The sequence below is a fragment of the Manis pentadactyla genome, chromosome 10 (genome assembly GCF_030020395.1).
Source record: "Manis pentadactyla isolate mManPen7 chromosome 10, mManPen7.hap1, whole genome shotgun sequence".
Taxonomy (NCBI): Eukaryota; Metazoa; Chordata; class Mammalia; order Pholidota; family Manidae; genus Manis; species Manis pentadactyla.
Genome location: NC_080028.1, coordinates 128,076,084 through 128,103,130, shown reverse-complemented (window position 1 = coordinate 128,103,130; position 27,047 = coordinate 128,076,084). Strand labels below are relative to the sequence as shown.

General features: G+C 61.9%; 2 protein-coding genes across 4 annotated transcripts in view; one reads left to right on the top strand and one right to left on the bottom strand.

Annotated features, from left to right (window-relative positions):
- The first annotated feature begins 2,235 nt into the window (after window positions 1–2,235).
- On the top strand, window positions 2,236–19,939 carry LOC118927455 (plasminogen-like). Its single transcript, XM_057488032.1, has 14 exons — window positions 2,236–2,250; window positions 2,447–2,495; window positions 3,300–3,459; window positions 5,233–5,507; window positions 5,863–5,949; window positions 6,778–7,038; window positions 8,928–9,053; window positions 11,301–11,433; window positions 18,277–18,421; window positions 18,574–18,628; window positions 18,741–18,912; window positions 19,012–19,277; window positions 19,391–19,554; window positions 19,624–19,939. Exons 2-14 carry the CDS (start codon window positions 2,447–2,449, stop codon window positions 19,786–19,788), a joined length of 2,058 nt encoding a protein of 685 aa, XP_057344015.1. The 5' UTR covers window positions 2,236–2,250; the 3' UTR covers window positions 19,789–19,939.
- Window positions 19,940–23,537: 3,598 nt separating this feature from the next.
- The window catches only part of CACNA1H (calcium voltage-gated channel subunit alpha1 H), a 60,269-nt gene continuing 56,759 nt past the window's right edge, over window positions 23,538–27,047 (bottom strand). For all 3 annotated transcript variants that reach the window (XM_057487794.1, XM_057487796.1, XM_057487795.1), the window contains 4 exons: window positions 26,646–26,767; window positions 26,154–26,571; window positions 25,874–26,034; window positions 23,538–25,317 (listed from right to left, as the gene is read on the bottom strand). In XM_057487794.1, coding sequence (XP_057343777.1) covers window positions 24,352–25,317; window positions 25,874–26,034; window positions 26,154–26,571; window positions 26,646–26,767 — 1,667 coding nt within the window. In that variant the 3' untranslated portion in view covers window positions 23,538–24,351. The remainder of the gene's footprint in view (window positions 25,318–25,873; window positions 26,035–26,153; window positions 26,572–26,645; window positions 26,768–27,047) is intronic.

Here is a 27,047-nt window from a genome sequence, read left to right as displayed (position 1 = left end):
CAGCTGGGCGTGGGGCCGGGGCTGGAGAAAGGAGACACAGGGTGTTTCAATGGAAGTGATGCTCGGCCCTGGGGTGCATAGGGGTGAGGGTGGAAGGGGACTCCAGAGGGGCAAGAGGAGGCTGCACGTGGGTGCGTTTTCCTGGGCTGCCCCTGAACAGTCACCACGGCTGCCCTGGACGAGCCCCCAGCACCAGCAGACGTGGTCCTTGCGGGGGCACAGGGGTGGGACGGGGCAGCCCCGGGGACAGATCACCCCCCCAAAGCCTTGCCCACAGTCCAGAGTGACTACTGGCCTGAGCCCCGTGAGGCCTGCCTTTGTCCTGCGTGTCTGTGGTCTTCATGGGTCTAGGCATCGTGCTGAGCCAGGAAGGTTTTTTGTATGAATGAACCAGTGAGAGTGTGCTGCGCGGGTGAGAGCAGGCATGGCTGGATTTCTCCCTCGGTCGGCGAGCGGGCCGTGCAGACACCCTGTCTGAGACAAGACTAGAGGGTGGGCACGTGGACCCCAGGGGTGGCCTGCCTGGGGCCAGCTGCCTCTTACCCTTGCCAGGAGGTGAGAAGAGGTGTGCGCTGTGTCCCCAGTGGGTGACACCTGACTGTGCCTGGCAGCTCCCCCAGGACAGGAACTTCCTGGAGGTTGACTCTGTTGATTTGCCAGTTTGGCCACAAATGTGCAAAGATGAAGGTGCAGGTATGCACTGGCACATCCTCAGTTACAGCAGAGGCCCTGGGGACGTGGCGGCTGGCACCCAGCTGCAGGGTACGGTTGGGGTTCAGTCGGTCCCTTGTAACTTCCCGGATGTCTGCGCTTTTTAAACCACATAAAATTGAGCTCTTTACACATCCTTACACACTCACGTCTAAGTGCCTGTTCGTGGGCACTGGCTCCATTTCAGAGAATGTGAACAAACTCTGGAGTGAGGTGGCCGTGGAGGCTGCATGGCTTTGTGAATATGACATGGAATTGTGTATTTATGATGGTTACAACAGTAAATGCATGTGATGCGTTTTTTACTACAATAAAACAGAGTCCCTGGCACACGTTTGGTGCACTGAAAGGGCAGCCCAGCAAGGCCTTGGCCAGATGGCCCAGCAAGGCCCAGCTCTGGGCACAGCCTGGGCCTGGCCCAGGGAGCCCTGCAGGAGCTGGCCTAAAGCGACACACTTCTCTTTGCCTGGGCACCTGGGGCTTTCTGCTCCTGCCCAGCACGGATCCCCCAGCCCCTGCTTTAAGCATGCACCGACCCCACAAGACCACACCTTCCACCAGTGGCAAGCTCTGCCGGGAACGTGGCATTTATGGGAAGCTGGCAGGCCACTGGGCTAAGGCGGGAAGGGGTGTGACTGGCAGAGGGGCTGCAAGATAAGAGAGGTTCTGGTGTCTTGGGCCTTGCCAGAGTCAACAGGGACACTGCTTGGAGGGTTGGGGGCTCCCGGAACCACCCTGCTCCTTCTCCACACCTGCTCTTCCCCCGGAACTGGGCACATGCATGAGGGCAAGGCCTGGGGTTCTGGCCCCGATCCCCCCAAGCAGTGTCCCGGGGTGAGGGCCCACAGCCGGTGTGGACTTTGCCTCCCCAGGCGGCTCTGTGCTGGGCGGGGTGCTGGCCTAGGAGGGACGGGGCCCTCTTCCCTGGGTGTGAAGGAGGAGGCGACAGTGGGCTGGGAGCCTCCTAAGGGAGCCCAAGCCTCAGGAATCTGGAACCCCCAGGGGGGCAGCAGGGGAGGGCTACCACCTGCCAGGGGATCCCAGACACTGACCAGATGCAGGAGTCTCCCAGCCCTGGGGGGGCCTGGGGTCACTCCCTGGCAGAGGGGGCAGGCTCGGGCCCGAGGGCGACCACAGCTGGACCTACAGGAGAGCTGCCCCAGCAGGCTGAGCCCTGCAAGGTGGGGCCAGAGTGGGGAGGGTGCGTCCTGGGTGGGGAGGAGCCTAGTTGGGCCCTGGCTGGCCTGCAGCAGGTCCCCGCAGCAGGGGAGGGGCAGCTGCCAGCACCAGAGGGCGCAGGGCCCTCAGCCCAGTCCATCCCCTGCCCCCAACCCCGCACTACCGCCCTGCCAGGCCTCCTTGCAGTCCCGGCACCAGAAGCCCGTGGCTTCCTTCCCTGCCCCCTGTCCCTGACCTCTGGGGACAGGGAGGGGGGGGCCGGGGGAGCTCCAGCCCGGTGCCTTCACGCCAGAGTCAGGTGGCACCGGGGCACAAGGAGAACGTGGAGTCCCCACCGGCCCCCGGCAGACGTGTGTCCAGGTGAGAGTTTCTGCAGGTAGGCCTCCCCTCCCCAACCCTGCCCTGGCCTTTGGGGTGCGGGGGGAAGCCCGGGCGAAGGTGCCTGGAGGGGGGCGGCCCTCGCCAGTCATGGCCGTGACCGCGGGGAAACACCGAGGGCCCTTCCTGCAGCCCCGGGTGCTGGGGCTCAAGCAACCTGCCCTTTTCCTGCCCACAGATGCAGCTCCTCCTGAGGGTCCTCCAGCTCCTGCTCCTGGGGGGAAGGGGTGAGTCCCCAGGCCAGGGCGTCAGCCGCCCCAGAAACCAGGCCTCTGACCCGCCAGGCAGCTGGGGTGCTCCCAGAGGGCGTGCAGGGGCCGAGCTGCATTCGACCCCTCGTCCCAAGCGCCCGCACCCCCAGGCGGCTCTGGCTCCTTTCTGCACAGCTCGGTCCCAGGAGGTCAGGGGTTAACGCAGGCCTCGGCGCCTCGGGGCTCGGCAACCTGTGCCCTGTGGCGCGTGTCACCCTCTCTCCCTTCTGTGACTTTCCAAGTCCTCCCATGAGGTGGCTCATCCGTGTGGGACTCAGGAGGAAGCCGAGCCCCAGAGGGAAGCTTGGCCAGTGCCCCCTCCAGCCAGAAACTCCGTGGGCGGCTGTCGGGCGTCCTTTCTCATTGAAACTTCAAAATAGGGGCCGGGAGGCTGGCCAACTGGCAGGCATGTGGCCGTCTGCCACCTTCTCCAGCCCGGGAACCGCCAGCCACCTAGGGGCTGCTTACGTCTAAATCACTTAGAATTAAATAAGATTGGAGATCCAGCTCCTTGGTCCCATGAGCACGTTTTTGTGGCCAGCGGCCACCTCGCTGGACAGCCGACAGTGAGCACCCCATCACCGTGGACTCCCTCTCTGGGAGTCCGGGGACGCTGTGGGCAGGTTGGAAGAAAGTTGACCACAGGCGACAGAGGCCAGTGGGACTGGGGGGCCTGTGTCTCTGGGCCCAGGCCTGGGCTGTTTTCACAGCGGGGCTGCCTGAGGGCAGCTTGCTGGCTGGCACAGTGACCTCGGGCTGTGCCCACTGGTGTCTCCACAGTGAGCAGCCTTGTCCCAGAGCCCCGCATCGTGGGGGGCATGGCGGCGCCCCCCCGGCAGTGGCCCTGGCAGGTCAGCCTCAGAGAGCGGGGCCGCCACACCTGTGGAGGCAGCCTCATCAGCCACCAGTGGGTGCTGACCGCCGCCCACTGCGTCTCCGGGTGAGTCCTGCCTCCCAAGTGTGGGGAGGCCCTGGGGTAGCGAGACAGGAAACCTGGGCCCCTGGAGGAGTGTGTGGCCCCCCAGGACCCACTGCCCTCGACCACCTACCGGGGCAGAGCCCCGCAGGCTGGGCCCAGCACCTGGCTCTCTCCTCCGGGGGTTTGCTGCAGACATGGGCCGTTTGCTTCCAAACAGGAGAGGAAACATTTTCATTATGTGTCGATGCTCAGAAGTAGGAACTTTCCAGTGATTTTCTTTACTGTGGTTAAACACATATAAAATGTATCTCAATCAAGTCTATGTATCCCGTTTAGGGCATTGAACATATTCACATCCCCATCACCCAGACCCGAAACTTTCTCATCTTCCCATGGACACCCCGTCCCCAGTAAACACATGTCCCCCAGCCCCTCCCCAGCCCCTGGCCCCCACCCTCCCACTTTCTGTCTCTGGATTTGATGACTCCGGGACAGAAGTGGGGTGACACGGATTTGCTCCTTCGTGCCCGGCTCAGCTGCCAGGGATCCTGCCCTCAAGGCCACGCTGCAGGGGGCCAGGGCCACCCTCCTTTCCGAGGCTAAATAACAGCTCCCCCCACCCCCACCCCCATGGATGCAGACCTTGGGCTTGGCCATTCCTCTGCCTGTGCACAGTTCCGTTGGTTCCATGTTTTTGCTGTTGTGAATTGTGAACCTGAGTGTATATGAAAGAAAAATTTTTAAGAGCGAAATGCCCTTTGACAACACGTGAAAACTAAAAACCAAACCAGACCTTCAGGAAGCAATCCCAGGCCGAGTTCTACAGGCAGATAATTCGCTATCAAGGATGGTCGCTCTCAAGGCTGAACCCTAACAGGTGCAATAATCAATATAAAATCGGCTGGCTCCGAGTGTAATTTTGAGGTACTTAAATCTTTCATGATTTTGTTGGTGTCGGGACCCTTTCTGGAATGTTCCTGGTACATTTAAGTCCTGGAAATAGTGGTCAACGGCTACTGGGGGCTCCCTGTGGACGTGCGTTGTTCCTAGCACACTGGGCAGACCGAGGCAGGTCCTACAACCCCCGCTCTCCATGAGGAAACTGAGGCAGAGAGCAGTGAACCACAAGCAATGGCGGATGCAGGATACCTGGAAAGGGCAGCGAGTCAGACCTCGTGAGATGGAGTCATGGGGACCAGGGATGGTCCTGCCGGGACCACGGAGGAAGGGCACCCACGGGCAACAAGGGCAGCAGGCAGAGACTGCCTCCTGCAGGACTCAGAAACACCCGACTCCTCCACACTTCCCGACGCACCCTTAGCTGTCCTCCGATGCCAAGGGGGGGCCTCCCGACATGCTCCACACATCCCAGAGCCCCCAGACTCTGCTCCTCGCCCACGGGGCAGTCTCCCGCCCGCCCCTCCACCCAGGCCCTGACCTGGGCCCCAGGCGCCCTGCCGTCTAGGCACTGGCTCCCTGGCTCCCGCCTGGCTCAGGAAGAGCAGGGCCGTGGCCCGACCCACATGGAGGGCTCCCGACAGTCTAAGGATGACTCCCTCATCACACAGAGCTGGGGTCCCTCTCCCCGCCAGACTGGGTTTCTCGGGGACGCGACCGGCTGGCATGGCCCGCCCTGTGTCCCCACACCTGGATCCGACTCAGGGGGCCAGGGTTGAGCAGAGGGTCCTGCAGGACTGAAGGAAGCTCCCGCAGGCACTACCCTGTCCCCCGAGCTTGTCTGGGCGGGACCCTCACACCCTCACAGCCCACGGTGTCCCCCCGCTTCCCGGCCAGATCTGTGAGGCTGCGAGACCTGCGCATCCAGCTGGGAGAGCCCACCCTGTACACCGATCCCCGGGGCTCGGTCTCCACAGGCGTGGCCAGCATCGTCCGGCACCCCTCCTTCAATGGGGACGCCCTCCAGGGCGGTGATGTGGCCCTGCTGAAGCTGGCACACCCCGTGCCCTTCTCCTCCACCATCAAACCCATCTCCCTGGCCTCGCCCGGCTCCCACTTCCCTGCGGGCACCCTCTGCTGGGTGACTGGCTGGGGTGACATCAGGCAGAATGGTGAGTGAGGGGCAAAGGGTCAGGGGTTAGGGCTGGGAAGCCGCTCTGAAGTGGAACAGGAGGCACTACAGGGGTCCCGTGAGTCACCCCATCTCGCAGGGCCTGGCCCAGGCCTCACCCTGCACCCAAGTCCTGCCTGTCAGGCTCTGCCCCCACCACCCATGTGATATGAATGCCTGGCCTTGGGAGGGGACCCGTCCAGCCGCTCTCCCAGCCGTTCCTGGAGGGCAAGCTGGGGGCCATGCTGCACGCGCCACCTGGTGGTCCCCTCCCACCCACCGCCCCCTGCCCGGCAGTGGCCCTGCCCCAGCCCGGCAGGCTGCAGCAGGTGGAGGTGCGCGTCATCAGCCTGCAGAACTGCCAGACGGCCTACCGCCCGGAGCCCATCGCCAAGGACATGCTGTGTGCTGGCCACTTCCAGGGCCAAAAGGGCTTCTGCGAGGTCAGTCCCCCAGCCAGCACCCTGCGCCAATCCACCGTGGGGCTTGGGAGAGTCACTGGACCCTCTGGGCCTCAGCTTACCCTGAAGTACAGTGGGGGCGGGGAAGCAGAGCCCCTGCTCACAGGGAATCTGGGAGTACCTTCCCGGTGCTGAGCAATAAGGCTCCCAGGTCTCCTCTTAACCCTCCGGGAGGCTGAGACGCAGGCTGGGTCCTGGAGCTGAAGAGGGCGGCCCCTTAGGGGGTAGTTCCACGGGGCTGGGGCTGGGGCTCATGCCGGAGGCGGAACAGCGTCTGGCTCAGAGCCAGAGCTCCGTGAACATGTGTTGTAAGAATAAGTCCAGAGCATCCCGACGATAAGAAGCCAGAAAACATGGCCCCAGCTGACAGCGCTGTGAGCGGTGCTGAAGGGCCCAGAGGGCCTGGGCCAGCCTGAAGGTGCCCCGTGACTCTGGGGTGGCAACGTGCCTTGCAGGAAGCCTGCGGGCCTGGGGTAACAATAATGGAAAAGTGCCCAAGCAAGCTGAGCTTTCACCAGCTGTGTGACCTTGGGCAAGTTGTTTGACCTCTGAGCCTGAGTCCTCAGCTTCAGAAATGGGAGGCGGATGGAGTGGGTAGGCAGGGCTGCTGGGGGCCCAGATGCGCATGGAGGCCCAGCCCATCCACCACCCTGCTACCTGGGCCCAGAGGGCTCGCCCTGTGCCCCCCCTGCCCCCCGCTTCCTCCCCTGCAGGCTGATGCCGCAGGCAGCCTCTGCGAGTCTGGGGGCTCCCCCTGCGGCATAGAACTGCCCCCTGACCCCGGCCTGTTTGTTTTCTTGTTTCTTCCAGGGCGACTCTGGGGGGCCCCTGGTCTGCCGGCTCCAGGACAGGCACTGGGTGCAGGCAGCAGTGGTGAGCTTCAGCAGAGGCTGTGCCGAGCCCGGCCTCCCGGGGGTGTACACCAGGGTCTCTGCCTACCAGCCCTGGATCCGGCGCCACGTGCCTCTGCTGCGGTACCGCCTGAGGAGCTGACCCCCCCAGGCCGTCTGCGGGCCCCTTCTCCCCTTTCTGCTGTCCCTGCTTCTCCCACTGCCCCTTGCCCCGGCTCCTGAGTGGCCAGCAGACAGCTGGAGCCCACGTCCTGGCTTTGGGAAGGCGGGCAGTTCACCTGGCACATGTTTAAGGCAGAGAGCTGGGCTCAGGATGGAAGCACAAACCGGGGGGGCCTGGGGGCTGCAAGCACCCACCTGCACAGAGTAAACGCTCAGTATCCTGCTCCTCTAGCCTCTTCATTCAACCATCCCGGGGAGCGGCAGCACCTGGCAGAGGTCCTGAGGGGTGTTGGCGGAGGGAGTCCCGGTGGGCCAGCCCTCGGGGCCCAGGCCTGACGCTCCCACCAGGCGGGGTTAGCTGAATGATTTCCAGGGTCTCTTGTTTAAAAGACAGGAAGCGACTTGGCACCATTCTTTTGGAGCCTCTCTCTCTTCAGGGACTTTGATCGGCTGTTGAATGTACTGGGGACACCGACGGACTGAGTGCAGCCCCTCCAGGCTGTGAGGCCCACCCACGGGAGAGGGGCGCAGCCGGGCAGGATGGGAGGCAGACCTCCTCACGTCCACACCAACAGAACACGTGTCACTGTGTGCTTCAGAAGGTGACACAGAGCCTGGCCGGCCTGGCTGCGCCCCCATGACCCCTGTGAGCCCCGTCCCAGGCCTGCCATGCCCCGTGTGCCCCCCACATGCTCCCCCACTCCCATGTCCACCCCCTCCAGGCCTGCCACGCTCCAGGTCCCCATGTGTACCCCACATGCTCAGCATGCCCTGCTGACCCCACAGGCCTGGCTGGAGGGGTTCCTGGTTGTGTGTGTCTTGGGGGTCAGAGGTCCAAGGGGACCTTCCTCAACCTGGAGTGGTCAGCAGGCAGGGCTCCCAGCTCCTGGGCCCACGTCCAAAGGGCCTGAGGTGGGCCCTGCGGCCTCGGAGTGGCCTGTGGGAGCCATGAGGCTCTTCCTGCATGTGTCCGTGCGTCCTCTGTCCGTGCGTCCTCTGCATCAGCCTGTGCTGGGAACACCTTCCCCTCGCTGGAAGATTCCAGGTCTTCAGTGGAGGCCCACGAGGCCCCCACCCCCAACCCCAAACTTAAAAGCTGTGGAGAGGCGGGGTGCCCAATGTCTGACCCTGGTGCCCACAGAGGCTAATGCGACACTGGAAGCCTCTTTTAAGGGGTCCGGGTGAGGGGCTGTGTGGACCCACTCCTGCTGTGTGACTCCGGATGGTACCATCCCCCGCCCGGTCCCCAGTCTTCCCGTTAATACAAGGTTAATGCAAGCTTGGTCCCCGTTAATACAAGCTCTCAGCTCCAGGGGGGACCTAACCTGCACCCCCAGCTCCTCCTCCTGGTTTTTGGTGTAAACCCAGTTCTGCAGCTCAACCACACCTGGAGGGGAGCGTGTGTGAGGGAGACAGAGAGACAGAGACAGAGACAGAAAGGGGGCAGCATGTGTACACGTGCCCCCCCAGATGCAGCCCTGGCCTGGAGGTAGGCATCACCGTGGCCGACAGAGCCCAGGATGGGCCAGGGCCAGCACCAGACATTCCCCACAGGATTTGCCTGTGGCCGTCACCTCTGGGACCTGGGCCACCCTCCCCGGTGCAGGGACCAGGCCCCCACTGCTGCTGGAGCTCGGGGGGCCTCTCCCAGTGAGGCTGTGGGCAGGGCATGTCCCCCTTGGGAGCAGATTGCCATCGGGAGCCGGGCGAGTGTGGTGGGCAGGTGGGACGAGAAGGGCTGGTGGAGGCGAGCTGGGATGGCCCGGAGGAAGCAGGTTGAGGGGTACCCACCTGTGAGGGTTTCTCCTGGGTGGGGCTGCCGGCCCAGAGGCCAGCCTAGGAGTGAACTGCCAGGAGCAAGGGCGGAAGAAGGGGCACCCAGAGGCTGACGGCCACCCACCACTCCAGACCTCTGCCCACGACACGCCTCACCACCACCCTCCCCAGCAGCAGCCCCGTTCCCCACCGAGATCAGCCACGGCTCAGCAAGGTTTGCCGACTGGCCCGAGAGGACACAGCTAGAAAGTGCGGACCCTCGGGGCACAGGGGCCGCTCCGTGGCTGTTTGTTACCTGTGAGCTCCACGCTCAGCCACATTCAGTTACGTCCTTCTGGGAGAAATGGCGTGGTGCTCAGAAAGCTCGAGGCAGGCACCTCTGGGAAGGATGACCATGCTTTAATGCTTAAAAATCAGCTTTTCTGTGGTATAATTTAAGTATGCCCATAATTAAAATTCAATTTTAAATCTACCATTCAGCGTTGGGCAGATGTACACAGTCATGGAGGTGCCGCCACAATCAAGTCATGCAGCACACCCAGCTACCCTTTTGCCAGGCGCCCGCTCCCCCCACCCCCCCACCCCCCTGCACCCGCAGCTGGGGAGGGGCAGGAAAGTTCTGGGAGGGGGCAAGGGTGGGGGAGGGGCGGCAGGCCAGGCTCCCCGGCAGGCCCGCCTGCTCAGCACACCCCGAAGGGAGGGGTGTCATCCCACCTGTCCTGCTCAGAATGCAAATGGCCTGCTCAAGGGTGCACAGTCAGACCCCGGCAGGGCCAGGGTGGGCCCCAGGCGTCCTGGCTGCAGTCTTTTCTCCTCCCCTGGGCTGGGTGGGGGGGTCATTGCTGTCCCCTCCAGGAAGCCCTCCCTGTTCCCTGTGGGGCACACTGGCACCTCTCCTCTGCCATCTGGGAGCCTGGTCTTGGGGGTTCCTCAGGAGGGTCCCAGCCTAGCAAGGACAGCTCAGGCCCCTGTGATGGGAGTTTCCGGTCCAGCCCACCAGCGTCCCCGTCCCCACACCCGCCCCAGTCCTGTGCCCGCCACCACAGCAGCCCAGGCAGCCCTTCCCAACGGTCCTCTGTCTGGCCAGGGCCTCATGATCTAGCTGATCAGGGGCCCAGGAAGGGGCTGGGACTTCCCTGCCACCCACCCCCACGCCCTGCCCAGCTCTCCTGTGCTTCAGGAGGTGGACTCCTGGTGTCCCTCTGTCCCCCCACCCGGATGGGACGGAAGTTGGTGGGCTGAAGGTCTTGAAAAGGCAGAGGAGGCTCCTACCGGTTGTGCTAGAGCCCCACCTGACACGTGGGTGTCACCAGTGGGCATGTGTGTGCGTGCACCTGTGTGCAGGATAATTAAATCTGCCATCTATGTAAGCACAAGACTTCCATCTTTAAAAAGCAAGCAAAGCAATTTTCAGCAACCTTGAAAAACAGTGTTAGAGCATTCATTTAGTTAAAAGCCTCAAAACAACGAAAAGGCGCCCAGAGGTCCGGTTGGCGCGGGAGAAGCAGAGCTGGAGGAGATGGAGTGGGAGCCACCGCCCGGCTGAGATGGGCGCAGACCGCACAGCGAGACGCCCGGCAGTGAAGGGATGCTGCTTGTTACAGGGTTTCAAAATCGAGCATGTGCTTCCTTCCAAATGCTAGCAGAGAAACATCTATTGCCTTGTGTCCTATGTATCAGGTGTAGCATAGTATGTATCATGTATATTATATTATGTATCACGTATATCACATGTATTATGTGTCACATATTATGGATGACACATTATTTCACCCTGATATCTGTCTCCCTTTTGTGTCCCGTGTTGGATTCAAAGACTTAAAGGGGTGCAGGCACGTCTCATTCAGGGCCATGGCCACAGAGGAAAGAGACCCCAGTATAGGATGGACTCCATTCTGAGTAAATGCGCAGGTGGAGGTTTATCACCAAGGAACAGAGGGATGGTGGCCACAAACTTGCTAAGAGGAGACGTCAGGTCTGGGGAATTCTGGCTGAAATGCATCTAAGGGAATCCCTGCGGACGCAGGCCAGGGTGATGGATGCCACGGTGGGGCGTGAGGAGTTTGATCGGATACCCGGAGTGATCAGGGGCCGGCTTCCATCACAGGGTGAGCTAAAACCTCTGTACGTGCCACTCTCCACACCGCAGGACATCAGACGTCTGCCGGGATGAGGCATGCCGGTCACTCTCCTGAACTGCTGCAGGGGAGCTCAGGACACAGCCCCTCAGGGGCAGGGTGTGCCTTGTCCAGAAAGTGCTCAGAGGAGGGGCGCTCCACCCTCCAATTCAGAGCACAGGGTGGGGAAGGCCAGCCCCATGGCCAGGGCTGGCCACCACCCTGCCTGTCCGTCCACCCCATCTCCTCACTCTCCCCTGGGCCTGCTGGTTGGGGCCCCCAGCCCACCTCCCGGCCTCCTGACACCCCTAGAGCCCCTGCAGCCCCCACTGCTGCCCCGGGGGCCCCTCTTGGGCCCTGGGGGCACCTCACCCTGCCCAGGGGCATCTGTCCGGGTGGCTGAGTGTTCAGCCCTGTCCCTTCCCAGACTTTGGCCTCGCTGCTAATTCGCACTTTGTCCAGGGCTGTGAGGAGCCCCTCCCGCCATCTACAGCTCGGAGCCCCCCACAGTGCCGGCACGGGTGTTTGCCTGATGCTGATTTTTCCATCAAGGTGCCCAGGTGCGTGAGCGTGTTTTTTAGGAGACCGTCTTTACCCGCCGAGTGCCTTGCTGCCTCTCTGGGAAAGCACGTGGCTCTGGGTGGGCCCCTCTCTGGACTTCCTTCTCTCCCGTGCCCCTTTTCTCCTTAGAGCTGGAACACGTTGTCTTGATTAGTTTGCTGAGAATTTCTGTTCATGATGAGTAGGTGTTGAATTTTGTAAAATTCTTTTTCTTCATGTAAGGATGGGATAATGGTTTTTCTTTTTAGTTTAATATGGTAAATTACATTGATTGATTTTCACATGTTAAAGCATCAACTTTCCATTCCTGGAATGAATTGTCCTTGGCCACAATGTGTCACTCTTTTATAGTTTGAGGAATTTGATGTGCTGAGGTCGTGTTAAGCATTTTGATGTCCCTTTAAAGGAGGGGTCTGTAACTTCTGATCTGTTTGTTTTATAATGTCTGCCTAGTTTTCTTATCACAACTTCTCTTGGCTATGATGTGCCATCTTTCTCGTGTGTCTCTGAATTCGATTTGCTAAGGTTTTGTTGAGAATTCTTGCATGTGTGCCGATGATGGATATTGTTCTGTAGGTTCGTTTCTGCACGTCTTCGTCTGATTCTGGTACCAGGGTATCCTGGCCTTTGTGACAGGAGTCATTAGTGGTCCCTCCTCTTCTATTTTCCAAACAGGTTATGAAGATTTGGCATTATTTCTTCCTTAAATGTTTGGTAAATTTACAAGTGAAATCATCTGGGCTGGGAGTTTTGTTTGCAAGGTTTCTGACCACAAATTTAGTCTGAGAAATAGACAATTTTGAGAAATTGACCACAAATCTGGTTTGAGAGATTGTCTGGAGACAGTCTCTGTTTTCTTTTTGTAGTTTGTACCTTTCAGGGGGTTAGTTCAATGCATCTAAGGGCTCAGATGCACAAGCGTGGCGTTGCTTATGGTGTGGCCATCGTTGTGTAATGCCCTCAGGTCTGTAATGACGTCCCCTGGAGCAATTGACTTCAGCTCCTGTGGTGTTTCTACATCTGGGGCACCTGGGGCTTGGCAAGGGGCCCTAGGGTGGGGCAGGTGCTTTCCCGTTAGCTGGCCTGGATCTCCAGGAACCCAGGCCCAGCTCAACCCAGACTTTGGGGCTGGGCAGAACCAGAAGGCGTGGGCAGAGGGCAGGCAGGTCAGCCCCTCTCAATATCCCGCCTGGGCCAGAGGGCAGATCCAGCGTTGTGCCAGACAGACGTCCCCCAGGGGGTCAGGCCCTGCATTCTGGGTCCCCTGGGGCCATGGGCTACAGGAGGCCCCACCAGAGCAGTGCCAGGGCCAGCCTCACCGGCTCACAGGCTGTGCCCGCACACAGCCCACAGCCCTCATGGCCCCGTGCAGGCTCACTGCGCTGCTGACACCATTGTGGAATTTGTAATCATTTTTGAACAAGGGGCCCTGCATTTTCAGACTGCCCTGGGCCCCCCAAATCAAGCAGCCACCCCTGCGTGGTGTATGTGGCATTTCTTTCTAGACAGCAAGCCTGGGATCTTGCAGGATTCGAGGACCTTGAAGGCAGCCGTGGTGTATGTTTCCCGTGGCTGCTGCAGGAAGCATCACAGACTTCCTGGTGTGATGACTCTGATTCTCCTGCAGTTGTGCAGGTCAGAGACCCGACGCGGGCCTGGCCCGTGGAGCTGGGGGGGCGCAGGCCAGCGGGGCCGAGGCGAGAATGACAGAGCGGTGATGCACTGCCATCCGGGCACGGGCACGACGCCATGCTTGGCTTGACACAGAGCAGACGGAGCAGAGGGACGTCCAGCACACACGGCCTTGTCCTGCCGGCTGGGAGGGCCTGGACACAAGGACACCTCAAGAGCCACAGGACGGCCGGCGCCCAGACCCGGGCCTCTGACGCCATTCTCCACCGAAGGCACCAGGCTCCTAGGAGAAGCGGCCGCTCCCAGGACCGGGGCAGGGCACGTGCAGGAGGGGCTGGAGTCTGCGCCGCCCCAGCCCAGAGGGGCCCAAGGGCACGGCAATTAAATGTCAGGTGGGGCCTGGAGGGATCCTGGGACAGAAAGAGGACATTAGGGGAAAGGAAAGTTTGGAATTCAATGAATACAATGTATCATGTTGGTTCATGATGGTAACAATGAACTACACCAACGTTCATAATAGAGGAAATTGTACAGGGCACATGGCAGTGTCTATACTATTTATAATTTCTTATGACTCTAAACCTGTACTCAAATAAAAAGTATTTAAAAAAAAGAAAGAAAGAAATGCATTCCAGGCTGGCTCCGGGGCGCAGTCAGACCCCGGCGGGGACAGCTCAGGCCCCCGTGACGGGAGTTTCCGGCCCAGCCCACCAGCCCCAGTGTCCCTTCCCCACACCCGCCACCACCGCAGCCCTGGCAGCCCTTCCCAACGGCCCTCTGGCCAGGGCCTCGTGACTGATCAGGGGCCCGGGAGGGGCCGGGCCCTCCCTGCCTGCCGCCCACCCCCACGCCCTGCCCAGCTCCGAGTCACAGGCTGGGTGGGCGGGTCCCTCCGAGACTCTAGGTCAGCGACCCCTCACGCGTGTGGGGACACCGAGGCCCAGGGCTGCCTGCTGCTCCAGCAGCACGTGGCTTCTCGGGCACAGACTTGTCTCGCTGCTGCTGGCACCTGGCCTGGAGCCTCTGCTCAAAAGTGTGTGTCCCACGTTGGACCCTGTGGCACCACGCCTGTGGGGGGCCCGAGCTGAACCCCAGACGGCTGCACAGTAGGTTTAGGTGTCCGGCAGGGGACCTGCCCCCATCGGCCCTGCTGTGGGGAGCGGGCCGGATCCCAGGCAGCCCCGCCAGGGCCCAGGAGGCCTGACGGCGCCTAGTGCAGGGGCAGGGCAGGCCTGGAGGAACCCAGGTCCTCTGACTCCTGGACTGCCTGTGCCATGCCCGGGTCCCCCGGGGGGACTTCAGAACCCTCATCTGTCCCAGCTCAGCTTGCTGGCAGCAGGGGGCCCCTCTCCCCACCTGCACCCCATCACACGTGTGGAAGGCAGAATGGCGGTTCTCCCGAGGCACCTTCATCCTAACCCCCCTCCCTGCCGTCACGCGAGCTCACAGAGCAAAGGAGGCTTGGGGAGACAGGCCTTGGGATGAGAGGGTGTCGTAGGCAACCCAGCTGGGCCCAGGGTCATCATGAGTTCTTAAAATGGCACAATCCTTCGCAGCTGTGATCGGGAGACAGTGTGACGGATGTGGGTCAGAGATGCCATGCGGCTGGCTGTGAAGGCCCGGAGGAAGCCACGGGCAGAGATACCAGTGCCTCTAGAAGCCAGAAACCGCAGGAAACGGCCCCTTGCTCACTTCTTCCTCTTCGGTGGTCCCAGCCCAGGGCCACTGCATCAGAGCCTGACCCCCTGGGCAGCCGACCCTCCCCTCCCCGCACCTGTCCAGCCGCTCAGGTAGGTGCTTGGCATCCTCCCTCTGGGGAACCCAGGGGGAACTGCAGGGCCCTGTGAGGGCTGGGGCTTGTGGCAGGACCGCAGTGGGAATTCAGCAAGGCTGATACAAAACCAGCATAAAAAATACTGTATTCCTAAATATCAGCCACCAGTAACTAGAAAATAAACCTAAACATAATCGTATGTTCCATACATTTAAACAAAGGTGGGCAAGCTGTCTACCCTAGAAAGGATAAAACATTGCTCAGAGAAATTGTTAAGGCCCTAAGTAGGTAGAGATGGGTCACATTTCTGGGTTAAGATATCAGCTCTACCCAGTATTGGTTTTTAGGCTCATGCAATTCAAATCACTATCTCAGCAGTCTTACTTTTCAAAGAAACAGACCATTTGACGGGGAGAATGTGACACAGATAAAGGGACAGAGCAGAGCCTAGATGTAGATCCAAAGATTACAAGGTCCTTTGACTTATGAGGACAATGTCGCTGAGATGGAACAGATAATCGGGTGCCTGATCAACGCGTGGTGTCCGGCCGATAAGAGCCCGGTGCAGGAAGGAGGAACATGTGGCCCCACTGCCCACCCTACACAGAAATTCATGGGAGATGGATTTATGTGGAACGTGGTGCTGATGGGATTCAGCTTGTAGAATAAAACAGGAGAATATCTTCATGACAAGGGGTCCTCGTCAGTAAGAAGGAATGGATCACAAAGGCCCACAGCAACCGGGGTGAATCTCAGAATGAGCCGCCGTCCGATGAGACACACAGGCCCCCTTCCCTGGGATGTCTGGGAACCGGCGAGACCAGCCCCTGGGGGTGAAAGTCACACGGTGGCTTCTCTGTGGGTTAAGTGAATGCTGTATACCTTGTCTGGGGTGCTGGTTACCCAGGCTTTACAATCATCAAAACTCATTGAGAACTGGACTCTCCAGGTCTGTGAATTCTGTTGTGAGTTAGTCTTATTCAATCCAAAAGTAAAACATCTAGATTCCAGTTCTGCTCTGACATGTACAGAGCTTGGCAGTGATATTTCCGTCCTCACAAGGCAGAAATGAAGGGCAGGTGATGGCCCGTCTGGGAGCCCGGGCCGCACGGCCGAGCTGGGAGACCCCCCGGAGCAGAGGCTGCAGGGTCTGCTAGGGTGCAGAGGAGGCTGAGCCCAGGGGGCTCGAGAGTCAGACACGCCGGGGGCCCCAGTCCTGGGAGGCGCACACGGTGACGATTCTTTCCTCCGGGAGCTCTCAGGAAGATCTGAGAAATGTCCCTTCACAGTTCTGGTAGGAGGAGGGGAGATCACCAACGACGAGCACAGGGGTCCCTTCTCTGCAGCAGCGGCCTGTCCTCAGGGACACACACTCACCAGGTAAGGGGAGAGGAAGGAGACCCACTCAGTGCACAGGCCACCCCGCAGCTCAGGCACGAAGGCCCACCAGGCTGCACACGCGGGACAACAGGACGCCCGCTGTCACAGACCTTCCCATCCCATCCAGGTCTCCCGCGTGGCCCTAATGAGTCACAGAGAACATCAGAATGAGGACGCAACTTCCAGGGAAACCAGAGACAACCAGCACAGACCAGAAGCCAGAGCAAGTCGAGGCCTCACCCACAGCGAGCAGCTCCCCTCAGCCGGGCAAACACATGCTCACACCGAAGGCTGTCCGCCTGTGCCCTCTGTTCCCATCACCCAGGACCAGTGCCTGGTCCCTGCCTCCAGCCACAGGGCACGCGACAGGCAAGGAAAACGGGGTCTGAAGAGACGAAGAGACAGAACCAGACTCGGATGAGCCGGAGATGTGGGGACCACCAGACTGAGGATTCTAAACGACATGGCGACATGCCAAGGGCGCTAATGGAAAACGTGAGCACCATGTGAGAACAGGTGGGTGGTGTAGTCAGAGAGACAGGAAATCTAGGGGCTGGAAAACACGTGGCGGAAATGAACCATTCAACATCTTACCGGAGTCATTTATATGTGCAAATAGACAAGAAAAGGAAATCAAATGGAAGGACTGGGAAGGAAGAAATAAAATCGCCCGTTTGAAGAATGTCCATTTAGAAAAATCCCATTTAGACGAAGAACAGACAAAAACAAATTCCCAGAACTAATAAGATATTTTAGCAAGGTCGCAAGACGCAACATGCCTCTGAGGACAGACCAAGGGTCTCAGTGAATAGAGAGAGAGCCTTGGTTCATGGATAAGGAGACGACCTCATTCGGATGCCGTATCTTCCCGACTTGATCACAGATTCAATGGGATCCCAATAAACATCCCACAGAATTATCTCGTGGACGTCAACAAACGCATTCCAAAGTTTATGTGGAGGGGCAAAGGCGCAGAACAGCCAACATGATACTGAATAAAAAGAACAAATTCGGAGGACTGACCATACCCGACTTCCAGGTTTATTATAAATGACAACAATATTGATGAAAGAATAGACAAAGAGCTCAATGGAACAGAGTAGAGAGCCCAGAAACAGACACACGAATACAGAGAAATGATCTTTGGTAAAAGAACAAAGGCAATTCAGTGGAGAAAAAACAGCCTTTTCAACAAATGGTGCTGAAAAACTGGACATCTACTGGCAGAAAGATTAATCTTGACACAGACTTTTCATGAAAATCATTTCAAAATGGATCACAGACCTAAGGTCAACAGCAAAATTATAAAACTTCAGAAGAAAACAGAGAAAATATAGATGAATGACCTTGGGTTTGGTGATTTTACATAAAACACCAAAGGCATGATCCATGAAAGGAAACAATTGATAAATTAAACTAAAACTGAGAACTTCTGCCCTTCAAGAGACACTGTGGAGAGAACGAAAGCCACAGACAGGGAGAAATCTTTGCGGAATGCACAACTGATGAAAGACTGGTTTCAAAAATATACAAAGATTCTGAAAACTGAACGGTAAGAAAGCGGGTGACCAATTAAAAATGGGCCAGAGATGTGAAGGGACAGAACCAGAGATGCACTGATGGCAAATAAGCTCAAGAAGAGATGCTCTGCATCCTTTGTCTACAGCAGGGTGGGGCCGGGGTGAGTGCCCACAGGGCACAGGAGGGGCCCCCCGGTTGGCAGTGGGGGCTGCGGGGGCTCCAGGTCAACCGGAGGCCGGGAGGTGTGCTGGGGGCCCCGGCAACCAGCAGGCCCAGGGAGAGTGAGGCGGTGGGGTGGACAGACAGGCAGAGTGGTGGCTGGCCCTGGCTGTGGGGGGCGGGGGAGGGGGCCGCGGCCAAGGGTGGCTGGCTCTGTCCTCTTCTGTTATCTCACCCTCACTTCCAACTGCCTGTGCCTCTGCCGATGACGCTCAGATCCCCCAGATAACGAGGCCCCACTGAGGTCGGCCAGTGGCCCGAGGACACCCGGGGACGGCACCACCCCACCTCCCCAGGACTAGGGTCTGCCATCCAGGCGGGGGCCTGGGGCCTGGGGCTGGGCCTCCCCGGCTGCTGCTCTGCATTGGAGGGCAGAACGCCCCTCCTCTGAGCTACCCTGGTCTGAAGGGATAAATGGGGAGGGAGAGTGGGCTGGTAGGGAGCAGCAGGCACAGGCCAAGGTGGGCGCCCTCCCCCCAGGCCCCCAGAACTGAGCCTCACATGTGGACCCTGGCTGCTGGGGTCCTGGGGCCCCGGCCTGTACCACAGCATGTGGCCCGCAGCCCCCAGCCCCCAACCGGGCTCATGCTGCCCCTGCCCCTGCTCCTTCCAGATGCTGCATCTGCTGGTACTGCCCCTCCTGGCCAGCCTGGTCCACACGTCCCCTGGTGAGTCCCAAACCCCAGCTGGCCCTGCCCCTGCCCCGGCACAGTGGAGGGGTGGCTCAGAGGAGCCCAGGGGCCGGCTGGGGTCCCGTCCTGAGGGCGCCTCCTGCCCCAGCACCAGGCCGGGCCCTGGAGCGAGCAGGCATCGTTGGAGGGCAGGAGGCCCCTGGGAGCAAGTGGCCCTGGCAGGTGAGCCTGAGGCTCGATGGGCAGTACTGGATGCACTTCTGCGGGGGGTCCCTCATCCACCCCCAGTGGGTGCTGACCGCGGCGCACTGCGTGGGACCGTGAGTCCAGGGGCTGGCGGGCGGGCCGGGCCTGGGCTCCCCCCGCGCTCCGGGCGGCCAGGAGTTGCTCAGGCCCCGACGAGGTGCTCCATCTCCCAGGGAGGTCATGGACCCGGTCGTGATCAGGGTGCAGTTACGGGAGCAGCACCTCTATTACCACGACAAGCTGCTGCCTGTCAGCAGGGTCATCCCCCACCCCGACTACTACGACGCCCAGGGCGGGGCGGACATCGCCCTGCTGGAGCTCAAGGACCCCGTGAACATCTCCGGCCGTGTGCAAGTGGTCACCCTGCCCCCTGCCTCGGAGACCTTCCCCCCCAAGACACCATGCTGGGTGACAGGCTGGGGTGATGTGAGCACGGAAGGTGCGGGCACTGGCTGCACCCACTACCCAGACTCTGGGGTTCCCTGGGGGTGCGGGGTCCCCACAGGGCAGAGGTCGTTGTCCGTCTGATGCTGCCTCTTCCCCTCCCCCCAGTACACCTGCCCCCGCCATACCCGCTGAGGCAGGTAAAGGTCCCCATCGTGGAAAACAGCATCTGTGACGCGCAGTACCACACTGGCCTGTCCACGGGGGACAACGTCCAGATTGTCCAAGACGACATGCTGTGTGCCGGGACCCAAGAGAGAGACTCCTGCCAGGTGGGCCCATGTGTCCTCCCCCAGCCCCCGCCCTGCCTCCCGGGCCGCCGCTGAACCTTCCCTCCCCAGGGCGACTCGGGAGGACCCCTGGCCTGCAAGGTGAATGGCACGTGGCTGCAGGCGGGCGTGGTCAGCTGGGGTGATGGCTGTGCTAAGCCCGACCGGCCGGGCATCTACACCCGCGTCACCTACTACCTGGACTGGATCCACCAGTACGTCCCCGAGGAGCCCTGAGCCCAGTCCCCGGGCTGCCACCCGGGTGGGAGGAGCAGTGCTCCCTCCTGTCCCCACACTGTAGCTTCTGCCCGGCTTCCTGGCCCGGCAGGGAGCCCCCTGCCCGGGAGCTGGCGGCGGCCACTAAGCACCATAAAGAGCATGTGAGGCAGACGTGTCTGTGGCTATGTTTCTGGTTGTGGGTGTCACTGGGGGAGGGAGGGGGCCCAGGGTCCGCCGGGTGCCGCCGCTGCCACTGTGGGTTCTCTGAGAATGGGCATTGCTGTGGGGCGGCTCCTCCAGCCCCGGGGACCCAGGCCACCTTCTCAGCCTGCCGGCCGTGTCACTGTGGGTGAGGGGCACGTGTGGTCAGGACACGTAGAGCACCATGGGCCATTCAGAAGGTGATTCCAGGACACCCCCGTGCCAGCAGGGAGTCAAGACGGCGTGGCATCCCCCCGTACCCTGTGTCCCTCCAGCCACACAGCCCCTCCCCGCCCTCCACATGGCATCTCCAGGCCCCCCTGCGGGTCGGCACGGGCATGCACCTGGGAGAGCTGTAGCTCCCTGGCCCCATCCGGGTGGCTGTTCTCCTTCCCTCCTTTGTGCCGTGCTCCTCCCTGGCCCCACCGTTGTGGCGCCCCCAGTGCCATTGTGTGTGGCTGAGGTCATGGTTTGTCCCTGCAGTGCCCACTCCCCAGTGGACCTGCTCCGGGCTGCCCAGGAGGCTGGGTGTCCCCACCCAGGGCCTTAGGACCGGTGGCCATTCCTACGTGCACACCCCGAATGTCTGCAGCGTGGGCCAGCTGGGGGGCTGCCGAGGTCTGGGGTCTGCATGCCCTGCGCGTTCTGGGCAGTGCCCCCTTGTTCCTCCTGCCCCAGCAGCAGGGCACAGGCTTCCACGACCCTTCCTCTGTGGCCAATCTGGCTTTTGGGGGTGTTTTCATTAAGCTTTCAGTTGATTTTTATATTTGGGGAGGAGGTCCCTTTGACAAGTGGAACACTCACCCTTGGCATGGAATGGATGGGTGTCCACTTTCTGGGGACACCCCGAAGCCCACCTGAGCACCCTCCCCAGGGAGCTCGAGTGCTGACCCCAGCCAGTCCCTCTCCGGGACCCCTGGCGCCTCCGTCACTGCTCCTGTCCGCACGCCAGCAGTCTCTGCATCAAGTGGCTGAGGCTTGGTTGCTTCATTAGCCCACAGCCCCTGAAATGCCTCGGCGCACCTGCTCGGGGCGCCCGTCTCCCGGAAGCCGGGCGTGTAGCTCCAGGCTCTCTGCCCCTGCCCGCCCTGTACTCGGCCAGCTGGTGCATCTGGCCAGGCCACCTGGGAGCTTATATTCTCTGGGACACACTGTCCTGTCCTCTGTCAATTGAGTAGTTTGAGTTTCAGATTCCATATTCATTTTTGGATTTTTCTATAAAGTGTTGTGTTCCCCCGGGTTTTGTTTGTTTTTCTGTTTGGACATGATCGTGTGCATAAACAAAATACTGAGCTAAATCAACACCATCTCTTAGATGTATTCTGGGCTTTCAGCCTGGAAAGAACGTTCTAAATCAATATTTACTTCAACTTTCAGACACAAACAACCTGTAAAGTATCTAGAAAGGACCTCTGTTCCCGTCAGGGGAGATTCTGAAATGACCCACCAGCCCCTTCTCCAGCCCCACCTGACTTCTGCAGCCCTCAGGGGATGGGGGGCCAGGGGCCAGGAACAGGACGGAGGTGCCGGGAGATGCAGGACCTCTAGGGATGGGTGTGGAGGGAGGGAAGGTGGGCAGGCGGGGGCCCGGGGCCCCAGACCAGGGAGCAGGGAAGGGGCCTTGCCTCGCAGCTTCCCCTTAACGGGCTTCGGTCCCACGGGACTCGGCCCAGCCCCACCTCTGACAGGTGCGCATAAAAGCGAGGTCGCCTTTTACCAGGGAGGGTCGAGCAGCCCATCTACAGCGCCAGGCTGAGCCATGTGGCACCAAGGGGCGCCCTGCAGGCCATGTGGCCCAGGACCACCAGCTGCGAGGGCACCTCCAGGGCCCTGGCAGGGACACCCTCGGGGACAGGATGCCCCTCTCTGCACCTCAGCTTGCTCCCGTCACACACGGGCAGAGGTGGCTCATGTCACCCAGATGTACCACATGAATGGTCAGAGTTTCTTTCTCAGCAGCAGACCTGGACCCCTGGGGCAACCAGGGAGCTGTGGGAAGCCCCCTGATGGGGTGCGGGTGGGGAGAGAGGCCCCCCTGCTGCCAGCAAGCTGAGCTGGGACAGGTGAGGGTCCTGACATCCCCCGGGAGACCCGGGCATGGCACGGGCGGTCCAGGAGTCAGAGGACCTGGGTTCCTCCAGGCCTGCCCTGCCCCTGCACTAGGCGCCGTCAGGCCTCCTGGGCCCTGGCGGGGCTGCCTGGGATCCGGCCCGCTCCCCACAGCAGGGCCGACGGGGGCAGGTCCCCTGCCGGACACCTAAACCTACTGTGCAGCCGTCTGGGGTTCAGCTCGGGCCCCCTACAGGCGTGGTGCCACAGGGTCCAACGTGGGACACACACTTTTGAGCAGAGGCTCCAGGCCAGGTGCCAGCAGCAGCGAGACAAGTCTGTGCCCGAGAAGCCACGTGCTGCTGGAGCAGCAGGCAGCCCTGGGCCTCGGTGTCCCCACACGCGTGAGGGGTCGCTGACCTAGAGTCTCGGAGGGACCCGCCCACCCAGCCTGTGACTCGGAGCTGGGCAGGGCGTGGGGGTGGGCGGCAGGCAGGGAGGGCTCGGCCCCTCCCGGGCCCCTGATCAGTCACGAGGCCCTGGCCACACAGAGGGCCGTTGGGAAGGGCTGCCAGGGCTGCGGTGGTGGCGGGTGTGGGGAAGGGACACTGGGGCTGGTGGGCTGGGCCGGAAACTCCCGTCACGGGGGCCTGAGCTGTCCCCGCCGGGGTCTGACTGCGCCCCGGAGCCAAGCTGCACACTTGTTGCCTGAGCAGGGCCAATGGGGTGATATCCCTCCCTTCGGGGTCTACAGATCAGGTGGGCCTGCCAGGGAGCCAGGCCCCCAACGCCTCCTCCCACCGCTGCCCAGCACGTCTCAGGCTCGGAGTAAAACTTCCCCCTCCCCGCAGCACACGACCCTAGGCACCGTGGTCTCCTGGCCCAGCTGGCGGGCGACCAGCCTGGGTGTTGGGGAGTCGCCTGCACACCCCAGTCATCTGCTGGGAGTCATCTTAGTTCCCGTGAACCCAGGAGTAGGAGCTCCCAGGCTGCCGCCGTCGCCCAGGGAAGCCGCGAGCCTGCCGGGAGCAGGGGGCTGTCCCTGCAGCACGGACCCACACTCTCGAGCTCTTGGCGAGGGGCAGGTTGCCCCCACCAGGCAGGGTCACAGGGCCCTGGACTGCCCAATGGGGCAGCAGGGGAGCCCTGAGCCCAGAGGGCCAGGACACGTGGCAAGTCAGGGGTCAGAGGCTTCAGGACAGGGAGATGGCTGAGTGGGTGCCTTGCAGCCCCAGGACGGCCCAGCAGGGAGGCTTGCCCTGCCTGCCGTGATGCTCCACCCCAGGGCCCCCACCTCTGCCCAGGCCACACCCACGCCTGCTGGGACTTCTCCCTGGGACCAGTCAAGCTTGGGAGACGATGGGTGGATTCGGCTGCTGTCCGAGCTGGTCTGGGCAAGCAGTTTCCTGAGGACATGTGGGCAGTGCCACAAAGACTGCATGGCCCTGGGGTGGCCACCAGGAGCCCGGGGCAGGCTAGTGCCACCCTCCTCCAGGGAGGATCTGAGGACAGCGGCAGTGAGCTTGGTTCTTAAATAAGTTAGTATTTATTCCACGTTGCCTCGATGAACCTCACCACCCGCCCACTTCCCCTTCCCTTCCCTTGAGAGGCTGAATTTTCTGCATCAGATTATTGCAACGTTTAACCTGAATTTATAAGAAATGAAATGAAACAAGGGGTGCTGGCTGAAACCGCTGCACCTGCGCCCCGGGCCGGGCCGTGGAGGTGGCCGGCAGCGTGGGTGACTGCGCGGCCCCCCTCCCCTGGTGGCAGGGCTGCTCCCCAGAGACCAGTCAGTGGGTTTCTGGAATCCCCGAGCAGGACAGAATGGTGGGGAGCGGTGTGTGTGTGGGGGACAGAGACAGTGACGAGGGGTGGAGACAAACGGACAAGGACTCAGACTGTGAGTGGTGGTGAAGCGCGGCTGGGGCCCTCGGCACCACCCTTAGGACACGGTGGCCCCGAGCGCGATCCCTATAAACATAAGTGGACGACGTGAGGCCGGGCTCTGCCAGACAGCTTGCCTTCCCCCTCTTGGCCGTGTTCTGCTCCTTGCCCCGCGGACGCAGTACTCTCCTACAGGGCAGCTGGCCGGGCCGCCTGCATGCCCTGGGGGGACCCCCAAACCTGGACCCGCTGGACAGAGGCCCCAGGCAGGGGGTCACTCTGCTCAGAACCGGAGGCTGCCTCCCTCTCTGAAGCTGATGCCTGCCTGGGCCCCTCTGCCTGTCGGGAACCCAGACCAGGGTCCACGCGTGGCCTGCGGGGGCCACCACCTGCTGGGAACACCCCAAGTCCGGTGGCAAAGCCTACGTGGCATTGTGCCCTGAGCTACACGGGCCCATCTACACTGTCCCCTGGGGTGAGGGTGGCTGGGGAGCACCCTGCTTTCTCTGGGGGACTCTGAGGGACTTTGAGGTGCAGCCCCTGCCCCTTCTCTAGCGGGTTGCCAGAGGACATGAGAGACTCCGTTTTGTGGGATTCAGGAGGTGCCCCGGTCTCTGAGGAGGAAGCTCTGGGTTCTGGGGCCACACCACGGCTGCTGTCCAAGAACAGGTCCCCACTGGGGCCCCCCACGTCCAGCGGCTCAAATGCAAAGCTGGGCACGGTCAGGTGCTCTGTGCGGCAGGGGGCCTGGCTCCGCCGCTCCCCCTTGGCCGCAGGGTCCCCTCCTGCCGCGTCCACCAGCTCCGGGGCGTCCCTGTGTGGCGGGGCCTCGCAGGACGGGGTTCTCCGCCGCAGCGTGGTGCTGCAGCCCTCGGACACAGGGGGCCGGGCTGCACCCTCGTCCTCGGTGGGGGGGTCTATGGAGATGCAGGGGGGGCTCATCTTCTTCTTCCTGCGTGCCCCCAGGGCTGGCTCCGCCTCCGAGGCCCGGGCCTTCCGCTCCCCGGCCTCCGGGCAGCCTCCGCCCTGCTCCACCGAGGGCTGCCTCTGTTCATCCGCCCAGCCCGGCCGACCCAGGAAGCCCTGGGCGTCGGCACCATAGAAGCCACGCAGGTCTGGCTCTGCGCCCGACACCCCGTGGGCAGCAGGCGAGGCCGAGCTGGTGATGTGGCTGACCTCCTCGTCTGCCGGGTCTGGGGCCTCAGCCTCCTCCCCACCCGGGGCCGGCGGCCGGCTGGAGGCACAGTGCTGTCCAAAGGCGTGCTTGTGGGTCAGGACTCTGGTGGGCCGCGGTGAGGTCCCCAGGGATGCCTGCCGGGGGGGCGTCTTCCCGCCGGGTTCCCCCCAGTCCGGGCCACTGTCCCCAGGGCCATCAGTTTGCCCTTCCACGGAGTCGGCGTGCGTGGCCTCCTGCAAGCACATGGGCTCAGCTAAGGAAAGGGGCCAGGCAGTAGCCAGGGGTACAGGGGCCACCCCACCTGGGGTCAGACTGGGCTTGAGACCCCTCAAGGCTGGGATCCAGGGTGAGAGGGAGCTAAGGGTGCTGGAGTCCCTTCCTCCCACTCACGCCAACTGTCCCACCTAGGGGTGCAGCCTGCAGGCAGGTGGCCCCCACCAGGGCTGGTCATGCTGGGGAGGGGCAGTGAGGGGCAGAGGACTGGGGGCCTGGATGCCCTGCTGGGCACAAACATGGGCGGAGGTTCCCCCACCTTGTGCACCCCAGGACGAGCCAAGAGTGGGGCGGTCTATGGGTGCAGGTGAGGCCCCCGAAGGAACTGTTGCTGTGGGAGACTGAGGCTGTGGCCCAAGGAGGGGACCGGGGCACGGCTGGGCACTTTGTGGCCACAGGATCCCGGGACATGGTGCCCTTCTGTCCCATCCCTGCTGCTCAGACTTCAATGGGGAGAGGGACCCCCCGCCGTGGAGCCCTAAGCCTCGGCTGCAGGATTTGGGGGCTGATTCCCACCTGTCTGCGGAGCAGCCGGCTGAGGCTGGGGGAGCAGGCTGCAGCCCGAGGGGGCAGGGCATGGAGGGTGTCGCTGCCCCTGGCTGGGGTGGATGCAGCTATCGGGACCTGGAGGGATGCGCAGGAGTCCACAGGCGGCGAGAGCTCAGAGGCAGCCGGGTCTGGGGCGGGAGGTGTACGGACCATGCAGCCACCACCTGGCTGACCCCTGGACCCCACTCTGTCCCCCTGCCCCGCCCTCCGCCCCAGGTCCACCCACTGCCTCTGCGAGGGGCCCTACCGGGGTCTGCGGTGCCCAGGTAGGTGTCCATCTCCACCTCCTGTGGCAGGCGGGGCTGAGGGGCCGAGGCAGGGGTCACAGGCCGGAACATGTAGCTGTCGTTGGGCAGCGAGAGCACCCTGCACACAGATGCCTTGCGCACGACCAGGAGACCGGGGGTGCCTGGGCTCTGCTGGGCCGTGGGCGCGGGGCGGGTGGGGGGCCCCTGGGCCGCCTCCAGCTCGAGCTCGGCGTCCAGCTCGGCGTCCTCGCGGGCCTCCTTGTTGGTCTCCTCCAGGTGCTTCATGAGCACGGCCACCACCACGTTGACCAGCACGAACTGGGCCACCAGCACGAAGGTGACGAAGTACAGGGGCGATATGGCTGGCAGGTAGCCGAGGCAGTGCTTGTCCTCCAGGGCGCACTCCCGCAGCGTGTCCTGGGGGGACAGGGTGGCTGCAGGCCAGGCTGGGGTCCCCAAGCGCCCACCCAGGGCCGCGCACTGGCCGGTACCTTCATGATGCCGTTCCAGTTGTCGCCCGTGGACACGCGGAACAGCGTGAGGAAGGCCATGCCGAAGTTGGAGAAGGTGGCATGCCTGCTCAGGCCCTCGCAGGGGTTGTCCTCGCTGCACTCTGCCAGGGGAGAGGCCCTGCCTGTCACCCCGCATGCCGCAGGGCGGGGCACATGCCTGGCGCTGGAGGCCCCCCTCCCCAGGGAGGAGGCCATGCTCCCTCGGGGTGCAGGGCCACAGTAGGGTTGGGGATTTTGGTGGGTGGGCGCCTGCAGGGGGCATCTCTGGGGGGCCCCTCTCCATTCAAAGCAGGGTGATATGACTCCTCTTCCAGGTGGATGCCTGCCTTCAGACTTGGGGCTCTCCGGGTGGGCGCAGTCTCCACCAGCTCTGGCTCAGCC

What these genes read in the sequence shown, in the direction of transcription:
- LOC118927455 (XM_057488032.1), top strand. Translation starts at nt 2,447, where the DNA reads ATGCAGCTCCTCCTGAGGGTCCTCCAGCTCCTGCTCCTGGGGGGAAGG. An exon ending in TCCGTGGCTGTTTGTTACCT is followed by an intron (nt 9,054 to 11,300) that starts GTGAGCTCCACG and finishes GTCCCTTCCCAG; the next exon opens with ACTTTGGCCTCGCTGCTAAT. An exon ending in AAGAGAGAGACTCCTGCCAG is followed by an intron (nt 19,555 to 19,623) that starts GTGGGCCCATGT and finishes TTCCCTCCCCAG; the next exon opens with GGCGACTCGGGAGGACCCCT.